The 19,861-nt window shown below is 48.1% G+C and overlaps 1 protein-coding gene across 1 annotated transcript in view; it reads left to right on the top strand.

Moving 5' to 3' along the window:
* Positions 1 to 4,683, top strand: part of large1 (LARGE xylosyl- and glucuronyltransferase 1) — a 467,112-nt gene extending 462,429 nt beyond the window's left edge. The window contains exon 15 of the mRNA XM_067999920.1: positions 489 to 4,683. Within this exon, the coding sequence (XP_067856021.1) occupies positions 489 to 686 (198 nt within the window). The 3' untranslated portion in view covers positions 687 to 4,683. The remainder of the gene's footprint in view (positions 1 to 488) is intronic.
* Positions 4,684 to 19,861: the final 15,178 nt, after the last annotated feature.

Raw genomic sequence — 19,861 nt, 5'->3', positions numbered from 1 at the left:
GCCTTCCTCACTGTTTTTAATCTTCGGAGTACTTTCTCCGAGGTGGGCTGCAACCAAGGTTAAAGAGCCCCACCCACCCTTTACGACAGGAGAGGGGCCACCCGCAGCCATCAAACACAAGTACCCCCGCTGGACGCCAACCCAGTATTCAGAGCCGGCGCTCCGGTCGCTGGGGGCTGTCTGGAGTGGGGCCCGAACCCAACTCTTCTGACACAGAGGTGGGAATACTACCCCAGAGCCAGTGGTCACTGTAACCGGACGCGAGTCCCCCACTGGATGTCGACCCAGTATTTAGAGACCTTATTGTAGTATCCACTCGCCGGGACAGTCTGCAATGGGGCTCAAACCCTCCACATTCTGACTCAGAGGCGGGAACGCTGCCACTAAGGCAAAGGCTTGCTCCTGCTCCGACTTCTGTCTTCTGCACCGGCACGCGGATATCTAACAGGGTGCTCTCCACCTGCCTCTCTCTCTCTCTGTTTTTGCAGGAATATGAATTTATCGTCCTCCCCAATGCTTACATGATCCACATGCCTCACGCCCCCAGCTTCGATATCACCAAATTCCGTTCCAACAAGCAATATCGGATTTGCCTGAAGACACTGAAGGAGGAGTTCCAGCAGGACATGTCACGTCGCTATGGGTTTGCGGCGCTCAAATACCTGACTGCCGAAAACAACAGCTGAGACCTCAGACAGTCCTCGACCGACATCACTTAAAACACTGCGAGGAGTGAAATGGGGGGCTGTGTACAGCGAATCGTGCAAAAATCGAAACCAAAATTTACGTGTGTACCCGCCAACTGTCAGGATTTGGGTTGGAAGAGTTGTACTTACAAGAACTTACCTTGAGTCCTCCAAAGGCGCTGTTAAGATATTCCTACTGTTTGTTATTTAAGGTCTCTCCACCGTCCCACCCCGTCTGATCGCCTCACCCTTAAGGCGGGTTACCAATGTCCACGCAGCCTCTTTCAGATAGGAGGGTGGGATGGCCCAGGCTTGGACGCAACAGCTGCTGCAACATTGCTCCTTGATTGTTCAGACGGGGCTCCGTCCTCGAGTGCGCCCCCTTCAAGAGCTTAACACTTTGTTCTTGAGGCCTAGCGCGCACAAAAGAATCATGAGTAGGAGGGTGTATGAGAGACCAGCAGTAACAGCTGTGCTGTTCCTGGGTTGGTGTAACTTAGCAACTAGCGTTGATGAGCTACTGCAACATTGGTTTTCCTTCACCATCTTTTGCCATTCTTAATCCCAGGGGGTTCCTGCACTCCTCTGATTTCCCAGCTGCCTCAGGCAGGTTCAAGGGTCAGGGCCAGCCTTGCCGCCCTCTGCTTGTAAAAGCAATGGCAACGCTCTTAGGCTGTTGGACGGCGATGAGCATCCGAAATCCTGCTCCATCCAAAACTTGAGAGTGTCTGTACATTCAACAGGGTTCAGTCTCTTGTTTTTGGTTTGGATCAGGCGGGGCGGGGCGGGGCGGGGGGGGCGGGCGTTGAGGGAGGGTGAATCCAATGGCAAAAGGAAAGCTTGCAGCCCAGTTTTGACTCTTATGATTGTGTTGGAGGTGTAATTTAGGGAGCAAGAGTCTGATTTGGCTTGAATTGGGCGAGAGATGGTGCTCCTCCCAATTACCAGCATGAGTTTTTGAGGCTTCAATTATATGAAAAAAAATAAAATGGGAGTGTGGTTCGTCAACTTCTGTGAAAGGAAATAAAGCAGATTCTACCCAAGGATCCTGCTTTGGTTTGTAAAATGTTATTTAACTTGTCTATAGCAGAGGGACAGGTTCTATCCCCTGTGCCAGCATCACTGAAGATTGGGTTCATTTGTGATATTGAGTTCACGAGGAGTGAATTGGAATCAAAGAATGGCAGGTTTGTCGTGATTGGGAGGGGTGGTGGTGGTGGGGGGTTAATGTATATTCCGGAAACCTAAAGTTTCCAACTTGGGCCTTTCACCAAATTAATGAAACGTGACAATTGCTTAAATGACTTAAGCATTGACGGATCTGAGGAGGAAGATTTCTGTGCTCAACACTCGTTGGAGCTGCTGAATTCTTTAAACCTTACTGTTAATGTCAGAGTATTTCTAAATTTCCTGTCTTTTGCAGCTGTCAAATTGAAATCATGAAGGACATTCAGCTTCCATTGAAGTTCAAATCAGAGTCGAGTTGAGGAGTCAAAAAGAGCAGAATTGTACGATGTAACTTGCCACGGTCGGGCAATCTAGATGGAGGTGTTAAATTCATTTGATTGCCCCAAAGTGTGACATTTCTGCTGTCTCTCCATAGACTTGAAGTGATTCATTTCATTGAGCCCTGGGCAAATTTAGGACAAGATGTCCAGAAGTAGAGCGATCAACAGCTGGGACTGGTTGCTAGGAACGGTGATTGAGGGCGGGACACTGGGTTAATGCAAGAAACAAATCGATGCTGCGATGTGAAGATGCTAGGATTGATATTTGGAAGGACAAGGTCAAATAGGCTGAAGGCCTTCTTCATCCAAATCTATCTTATGATTTCCCTCAAGAAGTCAATTAAATCAGGGGAGAATTCTTAACAATGCAAATTGTACATGATCTGTTGGAGTGGAGTGGGTTTGATGGCCTATATGGCCAATTCTCATTCAGTACTCATGTGTGGGTGAATCCCTGCCCAGTTTCTGTTTCTGAATGTATCAATGACTGGTGTCCCAAGCTCTACTAAATCTGCTCCAGACTGTTGATGTGCGCATAAACCGTTAGAAATATCTCGGTTCCTTTATGTTGAAGTCTATCATGAAAAGAAGTCTTAAGTTTTAGTTTTTGTGTACTCTTATCGAAAACTGTCAGTCGCCATACAACGGAAGCTGCCAAGGTATGTCAGATTATTCCATGATGTACAGTTTGTCATGTAATCACTACCCTGTCCACAATGGTTAAATATTGATGAAACCAACCAGTACGATGACTGACAAAAAAATCAACATTTCTTGGTGTCCCACGAATAACCTGACAGTAACTTTCAGGTATAAAAAAATAAATACACCCTTCATTAACACTTTTTGTCCTCAGGGAGAGAACATTGAATGGACTGTAGACTACTTATTAGGTTATATACGTCTCAGGTTGCTTGGATCAGAGCACAGTGTTGTATTGGACTGGACAATCACTGAAAGACTGTCGGACTGTTTGTAGCACCATTGGACTGCTTGAGTATCATTGGAACATTATTGGACAGTGTGGAGGATTGTTGGACTGTTGGGAATACATTTGGAGGATTCTTTGGAATGTATGGAATGCCATTGGAATGCTTGAATTGTTGGGCTGTTCTTAACATTACTCAACCATTTGTAGCACTATTGGATTCTAGTGAACCGGCTGCAGGATTGTATAAGAAGGGGATTCTTTTGACTGTTTAATACACTATTGGTCTGCTTCAATTATTAGACCCTTTGGAACATTACTGGGCCATTTATGTCGCCGTGGGGTTTTTGGAGTACCATTAAATTGTTTAGAAATTCATTGCAGAACAATTGAACTGTTTGGAGTAAGATTGGAAGTCTAGTGGACTAGTCAGAGTACCATTGAAGGATTGCTGGACTACTCAGGGTACCAATGGAGAACTATTGGACTGTTTGGGATACCACTAGACTGCTAGTAGGACTATTGGAGAATAGTTGAACTGCTAGGACTACTAATGGCAGATTGTTGAACAGCTCAGAGTACTGTTGGAAGACTATTGACTCATTGGCGTACCATTGAAGGACTCTGCTCTAGCTAGAAGCACCATTGGAGGATGGTTCGACAGCTAAGAGTACCATTGGAGGATGGTTGGACAGCTGGGAGAGCCATTGGAGGACAGCTGGACAGCTAAGAGTACCATTGGAGGATTGTTGGACGGCTAGGAAAGCCATTGGAGGATGGCTGGACAGCTAAGAGTACCATTGGAGGATTGTTGGACGGCTAGGAAAGCCATTGGAGGATTGTTGGACGGCTAGGAAAGCCATTGGAGGATGGTTGGATGGCTAGGAGAGCCATTGGAGGACGGTTGGATGGCTAGGAGAGCCATTGGAGGACGGTTGGATGGCTAGGAGAGCCATTGGAGGACGGTTGGATGGCTAGGAGAGCCATTGGAGGACGGTTGGATGGCTAGGAGAGCCATTGGAGGACGGTTGGATGGCTAGGAGAGCCATTGGAGGACGGTTGGATGGCTAGGAGAGCCATTGGAGGACGGTTGGATGGCTAGGAGAGCCATTGGAGGACGGTTGGATGGCTAGGAGAGCCATTGGAGGACGGTTGGATGGCTAGGAGAGCCATTGGAGGACGGTTGGATGGCTAGGAGAGCCATTGGAGGACGGTTGGATGGCTAGGAGAGCCATTGGAGGACGGTTGGATGGCTAGGAGAGCCATTGGAGGACGGTTGGATGGCTAGGAGAGCCACTGGGGGATTTCAACAACTAGGAGCACCATTGGAGGACAGTTGGACCACTTGGAGACTGCTCAGGGTACCATTGGAGGATAGTCGAACGGCCTGCATCTCTGTTGGGCTGTTTCCAATCATTGTACAACAGATTTCACTCTTTACCACAATGGGCACAATGACTGTTGAGAGAAATGGTCCATTGGCAGGAAGCAGAGCTGTCTTCTGTCCTTTGTCATTGTGCAAGTGACAGAATAATAAATAAAAATGTAAAAATCCATGAAACTTGTAGTCCTCGTCACCTTACTTTTTAACTAAGATTTTTATGGCACTTATGTTTTTAATAACTGATTATCAGCGATGAAATAAACTGTGGTGATTTTTTTTCTTACGATCAAACATTAAAGGAACCCTTTCCAAAACAAGGCAGCTCCCCCAATGGCCTCATTGGTGAAGGCACTGCCCAGTGTGGCACCAAGTCTCACAGGGCAGAAGACCCCCGTTTTGGTACCCAGTCTGTGCTGAATTAAGTGATCTCAGACTGGGCAGCGGGTCCAGCACTGCACTTGGCTTCCACGTCCCTGGGTGAGCAATGGGGGAAATAATCAGTCTGGGTTGCTGCTCCTGACCACTATCAAATGATGCAACGAGCAGGTGTGTGGGATGTCAGTTAAGGATGAGATCAGGCTTAGCTGTGGCGCCTTCCACAGTCCAACAGCCCGACATCGCAGTTCAGAGGTCCAGCTGCCTCCAAACAAAGCGAGCATCCTGCCTTCCTGTGCTGTGTTTCACTGGCTGCCAGATATAAAGGAACGTGGAAATTAAGTTTCTTGCGCTATTCCTGGTGCTCTTTATTTTGTTACTACTTTCGGAGAGCTTCGCATTTGGCCAAGGAAGTCTTTGGGGCCGAAGTCCAAGGTAGGCCCATGATATTAGTTACTGTGCCCCATCCCTATTAAACTATGAAGGTGTCATTTGGAAAACTTGGCATATTTGGAGCAAGTGGAACCAGGTGATCGGGAGGCCATTTTAGGTGCCAAAGAAATTAGGTATTACAGGCGGGAGAGAGTATCTACTTCACCTGATGCATTTTTCAAAAGTGCCAGTCAACAGCTCAAGTTCCCCTGGAATCCTGGGAGTAACAAGCTTCAAGCTCTGGAGTTTCAAAAACTCGCCGCATCGCCCAGCGTCCAGAGGGTAGTCAGTGGCACTCAGGGCCCTTCAGGCTGCTCCTCAAAGGAATGCTCCCTACATGAACTGTCAAGGCTCCTGATTCATCAATGTGCAGCATGATGGGACTGCCAGGCTTTCATTTTGAGACGGTCAACAGGTTTTGAGACTCCCCAGATAGGGAAGGGCAGGCTCCCGGGGGGATCAAGGATACCCGCTGATGCCTTAGATCTTAACCCCTTGGATGCATCCCAGGACCCCAGGCCAATAAGCGATATATTGAAGTCCACGTTTCCACCAGGGACCGGCGTCCTCAAGTGCATCGATGGGCCAGGTGAGGTCCTGCAATACTCTGCAGGTACAGCCTCCTGGACTATCATGGTGTGGTTCTCCACCATCTGGCCACCACGAAAGAGAGCCATCCTCGGGACCCGCTGCAGGAGCTCACAGAAGACGAGCTGGCAGATGGGACTAGCACCACAAGGCCCTCTGAAGGCTGCCCGAGACAGTCGGCAAGGTTTGGTTCAGGACATTTCTCCCTGAGCAACACCAGTTATTTCCTTCCCACCATAAAGTGAAATCCTCCTCCTCCTCTTCAAGAAAAGCAAAGCCCCAACATTTTCCAAATCACCATCCTTCTCTCCCAGCAACACCATTTGTCAGATCTGCACATTTCAGACCCTCACCTCTCCAATTAAATTGGAGCTGTGATGCACACAAATACATTTTTTGTAATGAAAAAGTTTATTCAATGTTTTTGTACCTACTGCTTGCCACCACAGTGCTGCCCCTTTCTTACCATATTGGGTCAAAGAACGAAAGACTTGCATTTATATCGTGCCTTTCATGACCTCAGGTTGTCCCAAAGTGCTTTAAAGCCAATGAAGGACTTTTGAAGTGCAGTCACTGTTGTAATGTAGGAAACACAGCAGCCACTTTGCGCACAGCAAGGTCCCACAAACAGCATGAATGACCAGATATTCTGATTGCAGTGATGTTGGTTGAGGGATAAATATTTGGTGAGAAACCAGGGAGAACTCCCCTGCTCTTCTTCGAATAGTGCCGTGGGATCTTTTACGTCCACCTGAGAGGGCAGACGGGGCCTCGGTTTAGCATCTCATCCGAAAGACGGCACCTCTGACAGTGCAGCACTCCCTCAGTACTACTGGGAGTGTCAGCCTAGATTTTGTGCTCTAGTCTTTGGAGTGGGGCTTGAACTCACAACCTTCATGACTCAGAGGCATGAGTGCTACCACTGAGCCACAGCTCAACTGCCTATTCTCATGGTCATCTCGCAGGAATCCCACCAGCAAGAGACTGGTAGGTGGGTGTTAGCTACGTGTCCAGCAGAGGATTTTGATGATCGAGGAATTTGCAACTTCGTCGCCCTATTTGACCCTGAGCTGATCTTCCAACCACATAGCCTCTCCATCACTAAGACCACCTACCGTTACCTCTGTAACATCGCCCGTCTCTGCCCTGCCTCAGCGCATCCGCTACTGAAACCCTCAGCCATCCCTTTGTCACCTCTAGACTCAACTGTTCCAAAGCTCTCCTGGCCGGCTTCCCATCTTCCACCCTCCACAAACTGCAGCTCATCCAAAACTCTGTTGCTTGTATTCTATCCCGCACCAAGTCCCACTCACCCAACACTCCTGTTCTCACCGACCTTTATTGGCTCCCGCTCCCCCAACGTCTCAAATTTAAAAATCTCTTCCCAGTACGGTATTTAAATCCCTCCATAGCCTGGCCTCTGCTATCTCTATAACCTCCTCCACCCCTAAACCCCCCCCATCCCCCAACTCTTCGTTCCTCCGACTCTGGCCTCTTGTGCATTCCCCCTGTCCCTTCTCGAATGGCAGCCGTGCCTTCAGCCCCCCTAGGCCCCATGCTCTGGAATTCCCTCCCTAACCCCCTCTGTGCCTCCACTTCCCTCTGCTCCTTTTAAGACCCTCCTTTAAACCCCCTTCTTCAACCAGCTTTTGGTCATCCTTATATCTCCTTATTTGGCTCGGCATCCATTCTTTTTGACTGTAAAATGCTTTGGGACATTTTTCTATGTTAAAGGCACTATGTAAATGCAAGTTGTTGCTGAATCCAGATTGGGAGATTGATGGATGATCTCTGAAGGGTGGAAAGGCTGAGCATCAGCACGCAGTCCATTGCAGTTGCCAGGTGTTTACGAGCATCTTTCCAGCTCCCGGAGAGGCGGTGGGCAATCCTATTTTGGTTGGCCAGCATAGGCTGGCATGGTACCGGATGGAATGCAAAGCAAATCAAGGCGATGACGGTCAGCAATAAGCAGGACCGTGATGGCTTTCTGCAGAGGTTCACGACAACGAGCAGAGTTTGGACAATCAGCAACGTGCATGGAGCAGGTACGTCTGTGAATTGTCTCTGTGTGCAGCAGTTGGATTTGGGAGGCTTCTATCATTTAATCAGTATATAAATTAACTTGGATTTTCACCATTTAAATAAATGACTTAGATGGGTGAGGTCAGCCACTTCGGATCCGAGAAAGACAAATCGGAGTATTTTCTTAATGGGGAGAAACTAGGAGCTGTGGTGGAGCAACGGGATTTAGGTGTCCACGTACACAAATCACTAAAAGCTAGTGGACAGGTACAAAAAGTAATCAAAAAGGCTAAAGGAATGTTGGCCTTTATCTCAAGGGAGCTGGAATACAAAAGGGAGGAGGTTATGCTTCAGTTGAATAGAGCCTTGGTTAGACTCCATCTGGAATACTGCGTATAGTTTTGAGCACCGCACCTCAGGAAACATATATAAGGTTGAGTTACATCTCAACTAAGTTTTGTACAGCTCTATAGCATAAATTCAAAAGGACTACAGGTTGGAGAAACGGCGATTGATACAGGACTGTAGCTCTATCTGCAAGCCAAGCTCCCTTTGACCGTTGCACCTTGATGGGAGTGTACAATTGGATTTTTTTTAGGAGATGTTCCATTTTTCATGATGCACCCCTACCCAACCTGTGGTCCATTCACTTCAATATGCTTCTGTTAGGATTTTTCGTGGAGGTAAAGTTCTTGCCTGTGTTTTGCTAGTTTCCAACCCCTTTAGATGGTGTCAGGTTGCGTAACCCACTCCATAGCCTTTCACTACTTCCACAATGATAAGTCCCCCAAACTGTGAAACTCCGGACCCCTTCTGTTTTCCCTTCCAGTCTTTGTGTGTTTTAAACCCAAGCTGGCATCGTCTAATTGCTAGTAACTTACCTCTCCCAGCCCTAGAATATCCCCAACATTTCCAGGTGGTATTCCGACAGGCAAGGATGGGAAATGGGGCAGGATCCCGCTGTGCCATTTCCCACCCATTTTGCCACCCACCCAATTTTGTACCTTCATTTCCAGCGAAGCACCGGAAACACCTTCCCTAAAACGAGCGAACATATTTAAATGAAGCGGTAATGACTGGTGACATCATAAGTCCCATTTTGCACCATTACAGCTCAGCACGTATCGCGCCCATATAAAACGGGGTAATGTAAAGGTACAAGTGGATTTAAAGGCACCGACAGCTCTATTCCTGGAAAGCCTATCTCTCATAATTATTTCTGTTTCTGTTTCGCGGTTGACCACTGCTTCACCACCTACCTTTCTGCCTTTTGCTGTGTGTGGCTCCCATTTTTCACACTTTTAAAGAGGTCACGATGGGTTTCCCATTGGGAAAATCTCTGTATCTTTGGGATTGTTTGAGGAGAGGGAACAACGGAGGGTGATCAGGTTGGTTAGTCACACTGGAAACATCTACCCACCAGTCTCCTCACTTCAGACCAAAGGGCTCCAACATCCAGCCAACCCAGGAGCAATCAAGGGAAGCCATCCATGAGTTATGCCACATGCTGCAACCTGACCTTCAGCATAGGCCCCACACCGCCAATGGATGTAAAGGTCGCAACCACCCTGACCCTTTATCTCATAGGCTCATTCCAGGTTGCCATGCCAGACATCAGTACTAATAACCAATCAATCAGCTGCACGCAGTTGCATTTTCTGCTAGAGCAAACCAATTCATTACTTCCCATGGACAACCAGTGTCAGTATGACTGGGCACTGCTATTTTACAGAGTGATAGGATGCCCTGAGGTCTGAGGAGTCAATGATTGTGCCCACAGGCCCATTGTTCTCGCTCAATCAGTCCCACCACCTACATCAACAGGAAAGAATCACAATCTCTCAAAAGAGTAACTAGGGAGAAAGTAGGGCCTCTGAAGGATCAACAAGGTCATCTATGTGCGGAACCACAAGAGATGGGTGAGATCCTAAATGAATATTTCGCATCGGTATTTACGGTTGAGAAAGGCATGGATGTTAGGGAACTTGGGGAAATAAATAGTGATGTCTTGAGGAGTGTACATATTACAGAGAGGGAGGTGCTGGAAGTCTTAACGCGCATCAAGGTAGATAAATCTCCGGGACCTGATGAAATGTATCCCAGGACGTTATGGGAGGTTAGGGAGGAAATTGCAGGTCCCCGAGCAGAGATATTTGAATCATCCACCGCTACAGGTGAGGTGCCTGAAGATTGGAGGGTAGCAAATGTTGTGCCTTTGTTTAAGAAGGGCGGCAGGGAAAAGCCTGGGAACTACAGACCGGTGAGCCTGACATCTGTAGTGGGTAAGTTGTTAGAGGGTATTCTGAGAGACAGGATCTACGGGCATTTGGTGAGGCAGGGACTGATTAGGAACAGTCAGCATGGTTTTGTGAGAGGAAAATCATGTCTCACGAATTTGATTTAGTTTTTTGAAGGGGTAACCAAGAAGTTGATGAGGGCTGTGCAGTAGACGTGGTCTACATGGACTTTAGCAAAGCCTTTGACAAGGTACCGCATGGTGGGTTGTTACCCATCTGGTTCACTAATGTCCTTTAGGGAAGGAAACCTGCCGTCCTTACCCGGTCTGGCCTATATGTGACTCCAGACCCACAGCAATGTGGTTGATTCTTAATTGCCCTCTTAGGGATGGGCAATAAATGCCGGCCTTGCCAGCGACGCCCACATCCCGTGAACGAATAAAAAAAAACATAAGGTTAAATCTCACGGGATCCAAGGTGAGGTAGCCAATTGGATACAACATTGGCTTGACGACAGAAGACAGAGGGTGGGTGTCGAGGGTTGTTTTTCAAATTGGAGGCCTGTGACCAGCGGTGTGCCTCAGGGATCGGTGCTGGGTCCGCTGTTATTTGTTATTTATATTAATGATTTGGATGAGAATTTAGGAGGCATGGTTAGTAAGTTTGCAGATGACACCAAGATTGGTGGCATTGTGGACAGTGAAGAAGGTTATCTAGGATTGCAACGGGATCTTGATAAATTGGGCCAGTGGGCCGATGAATGGCAGATGGAGTTTAATTTAGATAAATGTGAGGTGATGCATTTTGGTAGATCGAATCGGGCCAGGACCTACTCCGTTAATGGTAGGGCGTTGGGGAGAGTTATAGAACAAAGAGATCTAGGAATACAGGTTCACAGCTCCTTGAAAGTGGAGTCACAGGTGGATAGGGTGGTGAAGAAGGCATTCAGCTTGCTTGGTTTCATTGGTCAGAACATTGAATGCAGGAGTTGGGATGTCTTGTTGAAGTTGTACAAGACATTAGTAAGGCCACACTTGGAATACTGTGTACAGTTCTGGTCACCCTATTATAGAAAGGATATTATTAAACTAGAAAGAGTGCAGAAAAGATTTACTAGGATGCTGCCGGGACTTGATGGTTTGACTTATAGGGAGAGGTTAGATAGACTGGGACTTTTTTCCCTGGAGAGTAGGAGGTTGAGGGGTGATCTTATAGAAGTCTATAAAATAATGAGGGGCATAGATAAGGTCGATAGTCAAAATCTTTTCCCAAAGGTAGGGGAGTCTATAACGAGGGGGCATAGATTTAAGGTGAGAGGGGAGAGATACAAAAGGGTCCAGAGGGGCAATTTTTTCACTCAAAGGGTGGTGAGTGTCTGGAACGAGCTGCCAGAGGCAGTAGTAGAGGCGGGTACAATTTTGTCTTTTAAAAAGCATTTGGACAATTACATGGGTAAGATGGGTATAGAGGGATATGGGCCAAGTGCAGGCAATTGGGACTAGCTTAGTGGTATAAACTGGGCGACATGGACATGTTGGGCCGAAGGGCCTGTTTCCATGTTGTAAACTTCTATGATTCTAACTTCTATGATTCTATCCAGCCGGTTTGTGACCAGCAGCGTCACATTGTGCGAGCGAGTTCTGGCTATCCTGGCAGCTGCAATGATGACCGCGCCATGCCACCACTATTCCACCCTGAAGGGATGGTGTCTGAGTGGATCCTGGTAGATCAAGGCCACATACTGTGGCCATGGCTGATGACGCGTGTGTGATTTTCCCAGGACACCTATAACTAGGTCCATTCTTCCACCAGGGCCTTCACGGAGCTCACTGTTGGGGTTTTGTAGGCATGTTTCAGGTGTGTAGGGTAGCTCCACAACATAATCCAGCCGTGGTCTCGAGAATTTTAGTGCCTTGCTATATACGGCATAACTTTGCCTTACAAAGAGCCCTCGTCAAGGATGCCTTAGAGTAGGAAGACAGGGCAGCCAGAGGAACAGCATCCTATTCCTCTATTTGCTTTCTCGACAGTGGCCAGACATTGTCTTGATATCTTAAGAATCTTGACCACCATGACTCCCTTTCCTGTTCTGCCTTTGTCCACATTTTCCCATTAATCCAGTAATCCCTCTACTTATTTCATATCCCTAAGTGCAGGACCTACCAGCATTAAACTGCATCTGCCAATTATTGGCCCACCTCTCCGGTCCCCTTGCAACTTCTCCCCATCTCCAACTATATTGACCACACCTGCTATTTTGCCGTCATCTGCAGATTTTGCCATGAAGTTACTCTTCCACACCACTTATGAAAAATATTGGGAGTTTTAATTTTCCATGAGAGATCTTATCAAAAGCTTCACCAGAATCCAAGTGAACGACATCTACACTGTTACTCCTCTCTACATTCTGAGTTACTTCATTAAAAAAATCTGTTAAATTATTTCACCTTGGATTCTCAGTTAAAAACAAATTGATATGTATTCCACTCACTGTTCAAACAGGATTATCGTCATGAGGATCTGTTTGACAAACTGTGTTAGGGAGAAGGAGAAGGACAGTGAGATATTTTCATCAGTTATACAGCGAGTGGAAGCTCTGTGATTTGAGCACCATTTGCCACATCGTGCAGTGTGTTTTAAAAAAAAATCCTCTCAATAAAAAATAGTCATTCAACAGAAAGGAATAAAGGAGTTAGATTTCCTCAAAGTGTTATTTGAGAAGGCTGACTCAGCAATCCCAGCAGGGAGCCCTATTCACATACAAACATACAAAAACATCGGAAAGGAAAAGGCCAGCTGGTCCATCTAGCCTATCTCATACACTTGTGATGCCTGATGCATCAGGTCAAGAGGTCAAGGAGTCATTTAGTCTGTTGGGGGCAGGCGAAAAACCAGATCAAAAACCCAAGGCCATTAGGGGAAAACAATTCTGGAAAATTCCTCTCCGATCCTTCTAGGTAATCGAGGCTAGTCCAGGAGACCACATTGACCATGACGTATTAATTGGCGCCTACTTCTTGCATGATGCAATCTCCACCCCAGCCAGGAACCGGTCCAGCTCTCTCCTGAAGGCACGCGGTGAATCAGTACTCACCGCATAAGCTGGCAACTTGTTCCACAGGTCTACTATTCACATGAAGGGCAGGCCAGAGAATCGGGACCCGCAGTGTTGTAGCTCTACCTCTGTCGCACAGCCCCTTCACACTCCACCTCCTCACCGCAAGTGCACGATCGTGGAATTCACCTTTTCCTTTTTTTTTCCTCCTGCTCCTCCCCGGATTTCCTCTCCCAAAAGTGTTGACTGTTGCTGGGTACAGTTCAACAGACACTGGCGGTCCAGTGGAACTCTCCCAAGTGGCCCTTCAAGCGTGTACTCAAGGTCGATGAGCCCCAGCTGGGTATTCAACCATGGAGAGCAGCACATTCCAATTTGATCCCAACCCTGGCCCAACATTGACAGAGGAGTTTTGTATCGTCACTGAACAGCAATGAGGAGCTTGCACTACGGCCAATATTATTGCCCCTTTCTATCCAGGACACTGAGACTTGGTTGGGAATCGCAACTACTGCCGTAGAAATAGCTGCTCGTCACTGACAGAGGTTTGACCCTGGGACAATCCGACTACACCGGGCAGTGTCTTGCTCTTGATTTTTTTTTGACAGTGAAACTCCCTCTTTGATTCAATTTGATTGCTTCTTGAATAAATATATATATATACACACACACATAAGAACAAGTAGACACTAAAAATATTTAGCACATAAAAATCAGGTGCACCGAGACTACCTGCATAACCACACAATTATACAAAATGTAACAACGGGTCAGAAATTGCTCCTGATATAACAGAGGAGCTCAACAGCGCTTTCTGCTTTTAGTGGCGAATTGAAGGATTAAATTCCCGCGTTTGCACATGCTCACCAAAACACGGATATCGTGAACTTGCTCCGACTGGTCTGCCAGCGATTTGACAGCTGAGAATTAAAGGGCCCTGCAATCAGAGAAATCACTGAAAAATCGCAATTTTGCTCATCTGCCCAGCTGGAAAGTAACTAATCATACTACCAATCAGGTACGCTTAAAAATACCAGGTCTAAACTAAGTTTTAAAAGCAGAGTTAGTCTTAACGACTGCCAAACAACTAAAAATTAAATTTTAAAAATGTGGCGTCTCATATTACTCCTTATTTTGATAGTTTTCGGTCAATAAAATTTTTTTTCAAAAATTTATTTTTCCCTTCTGTCTCTTTAATTCAATTCAATTATTTCTTTGGCTTTTTATAAAAAAGATTTAAAATTTGTTACTTACAATGACGTACAGAATACTAACTTCAAATGAATGAAGCTCATTGCCTGCTTGAGCAGTGCAGCCTGAATCTGTGGGCGGGACTTCTCTTCCTGACAGATTTTGTGGACGTGTCTTCTCCTTCCAGACTTTTCCAGCCGCGCAGCAACTCACGCAGCGCAGAGGCCGGGTTGATAGCGCACATTTTGTTTAAAGTTCAAACAGCAAGCAATTCACTGACACAGAGCCTGCAGAAAGTGTTTTCGTTAATTTAATACGCAGGAGCTGCGGTGAGCGTTGCTTCGCTGACCTGCACGATTCCTGGACCAACATTTACAGAAGGAGCTCCTCTCCCAGGAAAAGTGGACAAAGGAACAGGAGAAAGAAAAGGTTCAGCACCAGAATCCAATTGCAGCTCTGTGTAACAGTGCTACTCCTGGTCTGTGGTGTGTGTGCTACTCCCGGTCTGTGGTGCGTGTGCTACTCCCGGTCTGTGGTGTGTGTGATTCTCCTGGTCTGTGGTGTGTGTGCTACTCCCGGTCTGTGGTGTGTGTGATTCTCCTGGTCTGTGGTGTGTGTGATTCTCCTGGTCTGTGGTGTGTGTGATTCTCCTGGTCTGTGGTGTGTGTGATTCTCCTGGTCTGTGGTGTGTGTGATTCTCCTGGTCTGTGGTGTGTGTGATTCTCCTGGTCTGTGGTGTGTGTGATTCTCCTGGTCTGTGGTGTGTGTGATTCTCCTGGTCTGTGGTGTGTGTGATTCTCCTGGTCTGTGGTGTGTGTGATTCTCCTGGTCTGTGGTGTGTGTGATTCTCCTGGTCTGTGGTGTGTGTGATTCTCCTGGTCTGTGGTGTGTGTGATTCTCCTGGTCTGTGGTGTATGATTCTCCTGGTCTGTGGTGTGTGTGATTCTCCTGGTCTGTGGTGTGTGTGATTCTCCTGGTCTGTGGTGTGTGTGATTCTCCTGGTCTGTGGTGTGTGTGATTCTCCTGGTCTGTGGTGTGTGTGATTCTCCTGGTCTGTGGTGTGTGTGATTCTCCTGGACTGTGGTGTGTGTGATTCTCCTGGTCTGTGGTGTGTGTGATTCTCCTGGTCTGTGGTGTGTGTGATTCTCCTGGTCTGTGGTGTGTGTGATTCTCCTGGACTGTGGTGTGTGTGATTCTCCTGGTCTGTGGTGTGTGTGATTCTCCTGGTCTGAGGTGTGTGTGATTCTCCTCGTCTGTGGTGTGTGTGATTCTCCTGGTCTGTGGTGTGTGTGATTCTCCTGGTCTGTGGTGTGTGTGATTCTCCCGACCTGAGGTGTGAGTGATTCTCCTGGTCTGAGGTGTGTATGATTCTCCTGGTCTGTGGTGTGTGTGATTCTCCTGGTCTGTGGTGTGTGTGATTCTCCTGGTCTGAGGTGTGTGATTCTCCTGGTCTGAGGTGTGTGATTCTCCTGGTCTGTGGTGTGTGTGATTCTCCTGGTCTGTGGTGTGTGTGATTCTCCTGGTCTGTGGTGTATGATTCTCCTGGTCTGAGGTGTGTGTGATTCTCCTGGTCTGTGGTGTATGATTCTCCTGGTCTGAGGTGTGAGTGATTCTCCTGGTCTGAGGTGTGTGATTCTCCTGGTCTGTGGTGTGTGTGATTCTCCTGGTCTGTGGTGTGTGTGATTCTCCTGGTCTGTGGTGTATGATTCTCCTGGTCTGAGGTGTGTGTGATTCTCCTGGCCTGTGGTGTGTGTGATTCTCCCGACCTGAGGTGTGAGTGATTCTCCTGGTCTGAGGTGTGTGTGATTCTCCTGGTCTGTGGTGTGTGTGATTCTCCTGGTCTGTGGTGTGTGTGATTCTCCTGGTCTGTGGTGTGTGTGATTCTCCTGGTCTGTGGTGTGTGTGATTCTCCTGGTCTGTGGTGTGTGTGATTCTCCTGGCCTGTGGTGTGTGTGATTCTCCTGGTCTGTGGTGTATGTGATTCTCCTGGTCTGTGGTGTGTGTGATTCTCCTGGTCTGTGGTGTGTGTGATTCTCCTGGTCTGTGGTGTATGTGATTCTCTTGGTCTGTGGTGTGTGTGATTCTCCTGGTCTGTGGTGTGTGTGCTACTCCTGGTCTGTGGTGTGTGTGATTCTCCTGGTCTGTGGTGTGTGTGCTACTCCTGGTCTGTGGTGTGTGTGATTCTCCTGGTCTGTGGTGTGTGTGATTCTCCTGGTCTGTGGTGTGTGTGATTCTCCTGGTCTGTGGTGTGTGTGATTCTCCTGGTCTGTGGTGTGTGTGATTCTCCTGGTCTGTGGTGTGTGTGCTACTCCTGGTCTGTGTTGTGTGTGATTCTCTTGGTCTGTGGTGTGTGTGCTACTCCTGGTCTGTGGTGTGTGTGATTCTCCTGGTCTGTGGTGTGTGTGATTCTCCTGGTCTGTGGTGTATGTGATTCTCCTGGTCTGTGGTGTGTGTGCTACTCCTGGTCTGTGTTGTGTGTGATTCTCTTGGTCTGTGGTGTGTGTGCTACTCCTGGTCTGTGGTGTGTGTGATTCTCCTGGTCTGTGGTGTGTGTGATTCTCCTGGTCTGTGGTGTGTGTGATTCTCCTGGTCTGTGGTGTGTGTGATTCTCCTGGTCTGTGGTGTGTGTGATTCTCCTGGTCTGTGGTGTGTGTGATTCTCCTGGTCTGTGGTGTATGTGATTCTCCTGGTCTGTGGTGTGTGTGATTCTCCTGGTCTGTGGTGTGTGTGATTCTCCTGGTCTGTGGTGTGTGTGATTCTCCTGGTCTGTGGTGTGTGTGATTCTCCTGGTCTGTGGTGTGTGTGATTCTCCTGGTCTGTGGTGTGTGTGATTCTCCTGGTCTGTGTTGTGTGTGATTCTCCTGGTCTGTGGTGTGTGTGATTCTCCTGGTCTGTGGTGTGTGTGATTCTCCTGGTCTGTGGTGTGTGTGCTACTCCCGGTCTGTGGTGTGTGTGATTCTCCTGGTCTGTGGTGTGTGTGATTCTCCTGGTCTGTGGTGTGTGTGATTCTCCTGGTCTGTGGTGTGTGTGATTCTCTTGGTCTGTGGTGTGTGTGATTCTCCTGGTCTGAGGTGTGTGTGATTCTCCTGGTCTGTGGTGTGTGTGATTCTCCTGGTCTGTGGTGTGTGTGATTCTCCTGGTCTGTGGTGTGTGTGATTCTCCTGGTCTGTGGTGTGTGTGATTCTCCTGGTCTGTGATGTGTGTGATTCTCCTGGTCTGAGGTGTGTGTGATTCTCCTGGTCTGTGGTGTGTGTGATTCTCCTGGTCTGTGGTGTGTGTGATTCTCCTGGTCTGTGGTGTGTGTGATTCTCCTGGTCTGTGGTGTGTGTGATTCTCCTGGTCTGTGGTGTGTGTGATTCTCCTGGTCTGTGGTGTGTGTGATTCTCCTGGTCTGTGGTGTGTGTGATTCTCCTGGTCTGTGGTGTGTGTGATTCTCCTGGTCTGTGGTGTGTGTGCTACTCCTGGTCTGTGGTGTGTGTGCTACTCCTGGTCTGTGTTGTGTGTGCTACTCCTGGTCTGTGGTGTGTGTGATTCTCCTGGTCTGTGCTGTGTGTGATTCTCTTGGTCTGTGGTGTGTGTGATTCTCCTGGTCTGTGGTGTGTGTGATTCTCCTGGTCTGTGGTGTGTGTGATTCTCCTGGTCTGTGGTGTGTGTGATTCTCCTGGTCTGTGGTGTGTGTGCTACTCCTGGTCTGTGATGTGTGTGCTACTCCTGGTCTGTGGTGTGTGTGCTACTCCTGGTCTGTGTTGTGTGTGCTACTCCTGGTCTGTGTTGTGTGTGCTACTCCTGGTCTGTGTTGTGTGTGCTACTCCTGGTCTGTGGTGTGTGTGCTACTCCTGGTCTGTGGTGTGTGTGCTACTCCTGGTCTGTGTTGTGTGTGCTACTCCTGGTCTGTGGTGTGTGTGCTACTCCTGGTCTGTGGTGTGTGTGCTACTCCTGGTCTGTGTTGTGTGTGCTACTCCCGGTCTGTGGTGTGTGTGATTCTCCTGGTCTGTGGTGTGTGTGATTCTCCTGGTCTGTGGTGTGTGTGATTCTCCTGGTCTGTGGTGTGTGTGATTCTCCTGGTCTGTGGTGTGTGTGATTCTCCTGGTCTGTGGTGTGTGTGATTCTCCTGGTCTGTGGTGTGTGTGATTCTCTTGGTCTGTGGTGTGTGTGATTCTCTTGGTCTGTGGTGTGTGTGATTCTCCTGGTCTGTGGTGTGTGTGATTCTCCTGGTCTGTGGTGTGTGTGATTCTCTTGGTCTGTGGTGTGTGTGATTCTCCTGGTCTGTGGTGTGTGTGATTCTCCTGGTCTGTGGTGTGTGTGATTCTCCTGGTCTGTGGTGTGTGTGATTCTCTTGGTCTGTGGTGTGTGTGATTCTCTTGGTCTGTGGTGTGTGTGATTCTCCTGGTCTGTGGTGTGTGTGATTCTCCTGGTCTGTGGTGTGTGTGATTCTCTTGGTCTGTGGTGTGTGTGATTCTCCTGGTCTGTGGTGTGTGTGATTCTCCTGGTCTGTGGTGTGTGTGATTCTCTTGGTCTGTGGTGTGTGTGATTCTCCTGGTCTGTGGTGTGTGTGATTCTCCTGGTCTGTGGTGTGTGTGATTCTCCTGGTCTGTGTTGTGTGTGATTCTCCTGGTCTGAGGTGTGTGTGATTCTCTTGGTCTGTGGTGTGTGTGATTCTCTTGGTCTGTGGTGTGTGTGATTCTCCTGGTCTGTGGTGTGTGTGATTCTCCTGGTCTGTGGTGTGTGTGATTCTCCTGGTCTGTGGTGTGTGTGATTCTCCTGGACTGTGGTGTGTGTGATTCTCCTGGTCTGTGGTGTGTGTGATTCTCCTGGTCTGTGGTGTGTGTGATTCTCCTGGACTGTGGTGTGTGTGATTCTCCTGGTCTGTGGTGTGTGTGATTCTCCTGGTCTGTGGTGTGTGTGATTCTCCTGGTCTGTGGTGTGTGTGATTCTCCTGGTCTGTGGTGTGTGTGATTCTCTTGGTCTGTGGTGTGTGTGATTCTCCTGGTCTGTGGTGTGTGTGATTCTCCTGGTCTGTGGTGTGTGTGATTCTCCTGGTCTGTGGTGTGTGTGATTCTCCTGGTCTGTGGTGTGTGTGATTCTCCTGGTCTGTGGTGTGTGTGCTACTCCTGGTCTGTGATGTGTGTGCTACTCCTGGTCTGTGGTGTGTGTGATTCTCCTGGTCTGTGGTGTGTGTGATTCTCCTGGTCTGTGGTGTGTGTGATTCTCCTGGTCTGTGGTGTGTGTGATTCTCCTGGTCTGTGGTGTGTGTGATTCTCCTGGTCTGTGGTGTGTGTGATTCTCCTGGTCTGTGGTGTGTGTGATTCTCCTGGTCTGTGGTGTGTGTGATTCTCCTGGTCTGTGTTGTGTGTGATTCTCCTGGTCTGTGGTGTGTGTGCTACTCCCGGTCTGTGGTGTGTGTGATTCTCCTGGTCTGTGGTGTGTGTGATTCTCCTGGTCTGTGGTGTGTGTG

Source organism: Heptranchias perlo, chromosome 18 (genome assembly GCF_035084215.1).
Source record: "Heptranchias perlo isolate sHepPer1 chromosome 18, sHepPer1.hap1, whole genome shotgun sequence".
Lineage (NCBI taxonomy): Eukaryota > Metazoa > Chordata > Chondrichthyes > Hexanchiformes > Hexanchidae > Heptranchias > Heptranchias perlo.
The sequence above is the reverse complement of the archived record's forward strand: the minus strand, read 5'-3'. Positions and strand labels throughout refer to the sequence as shown.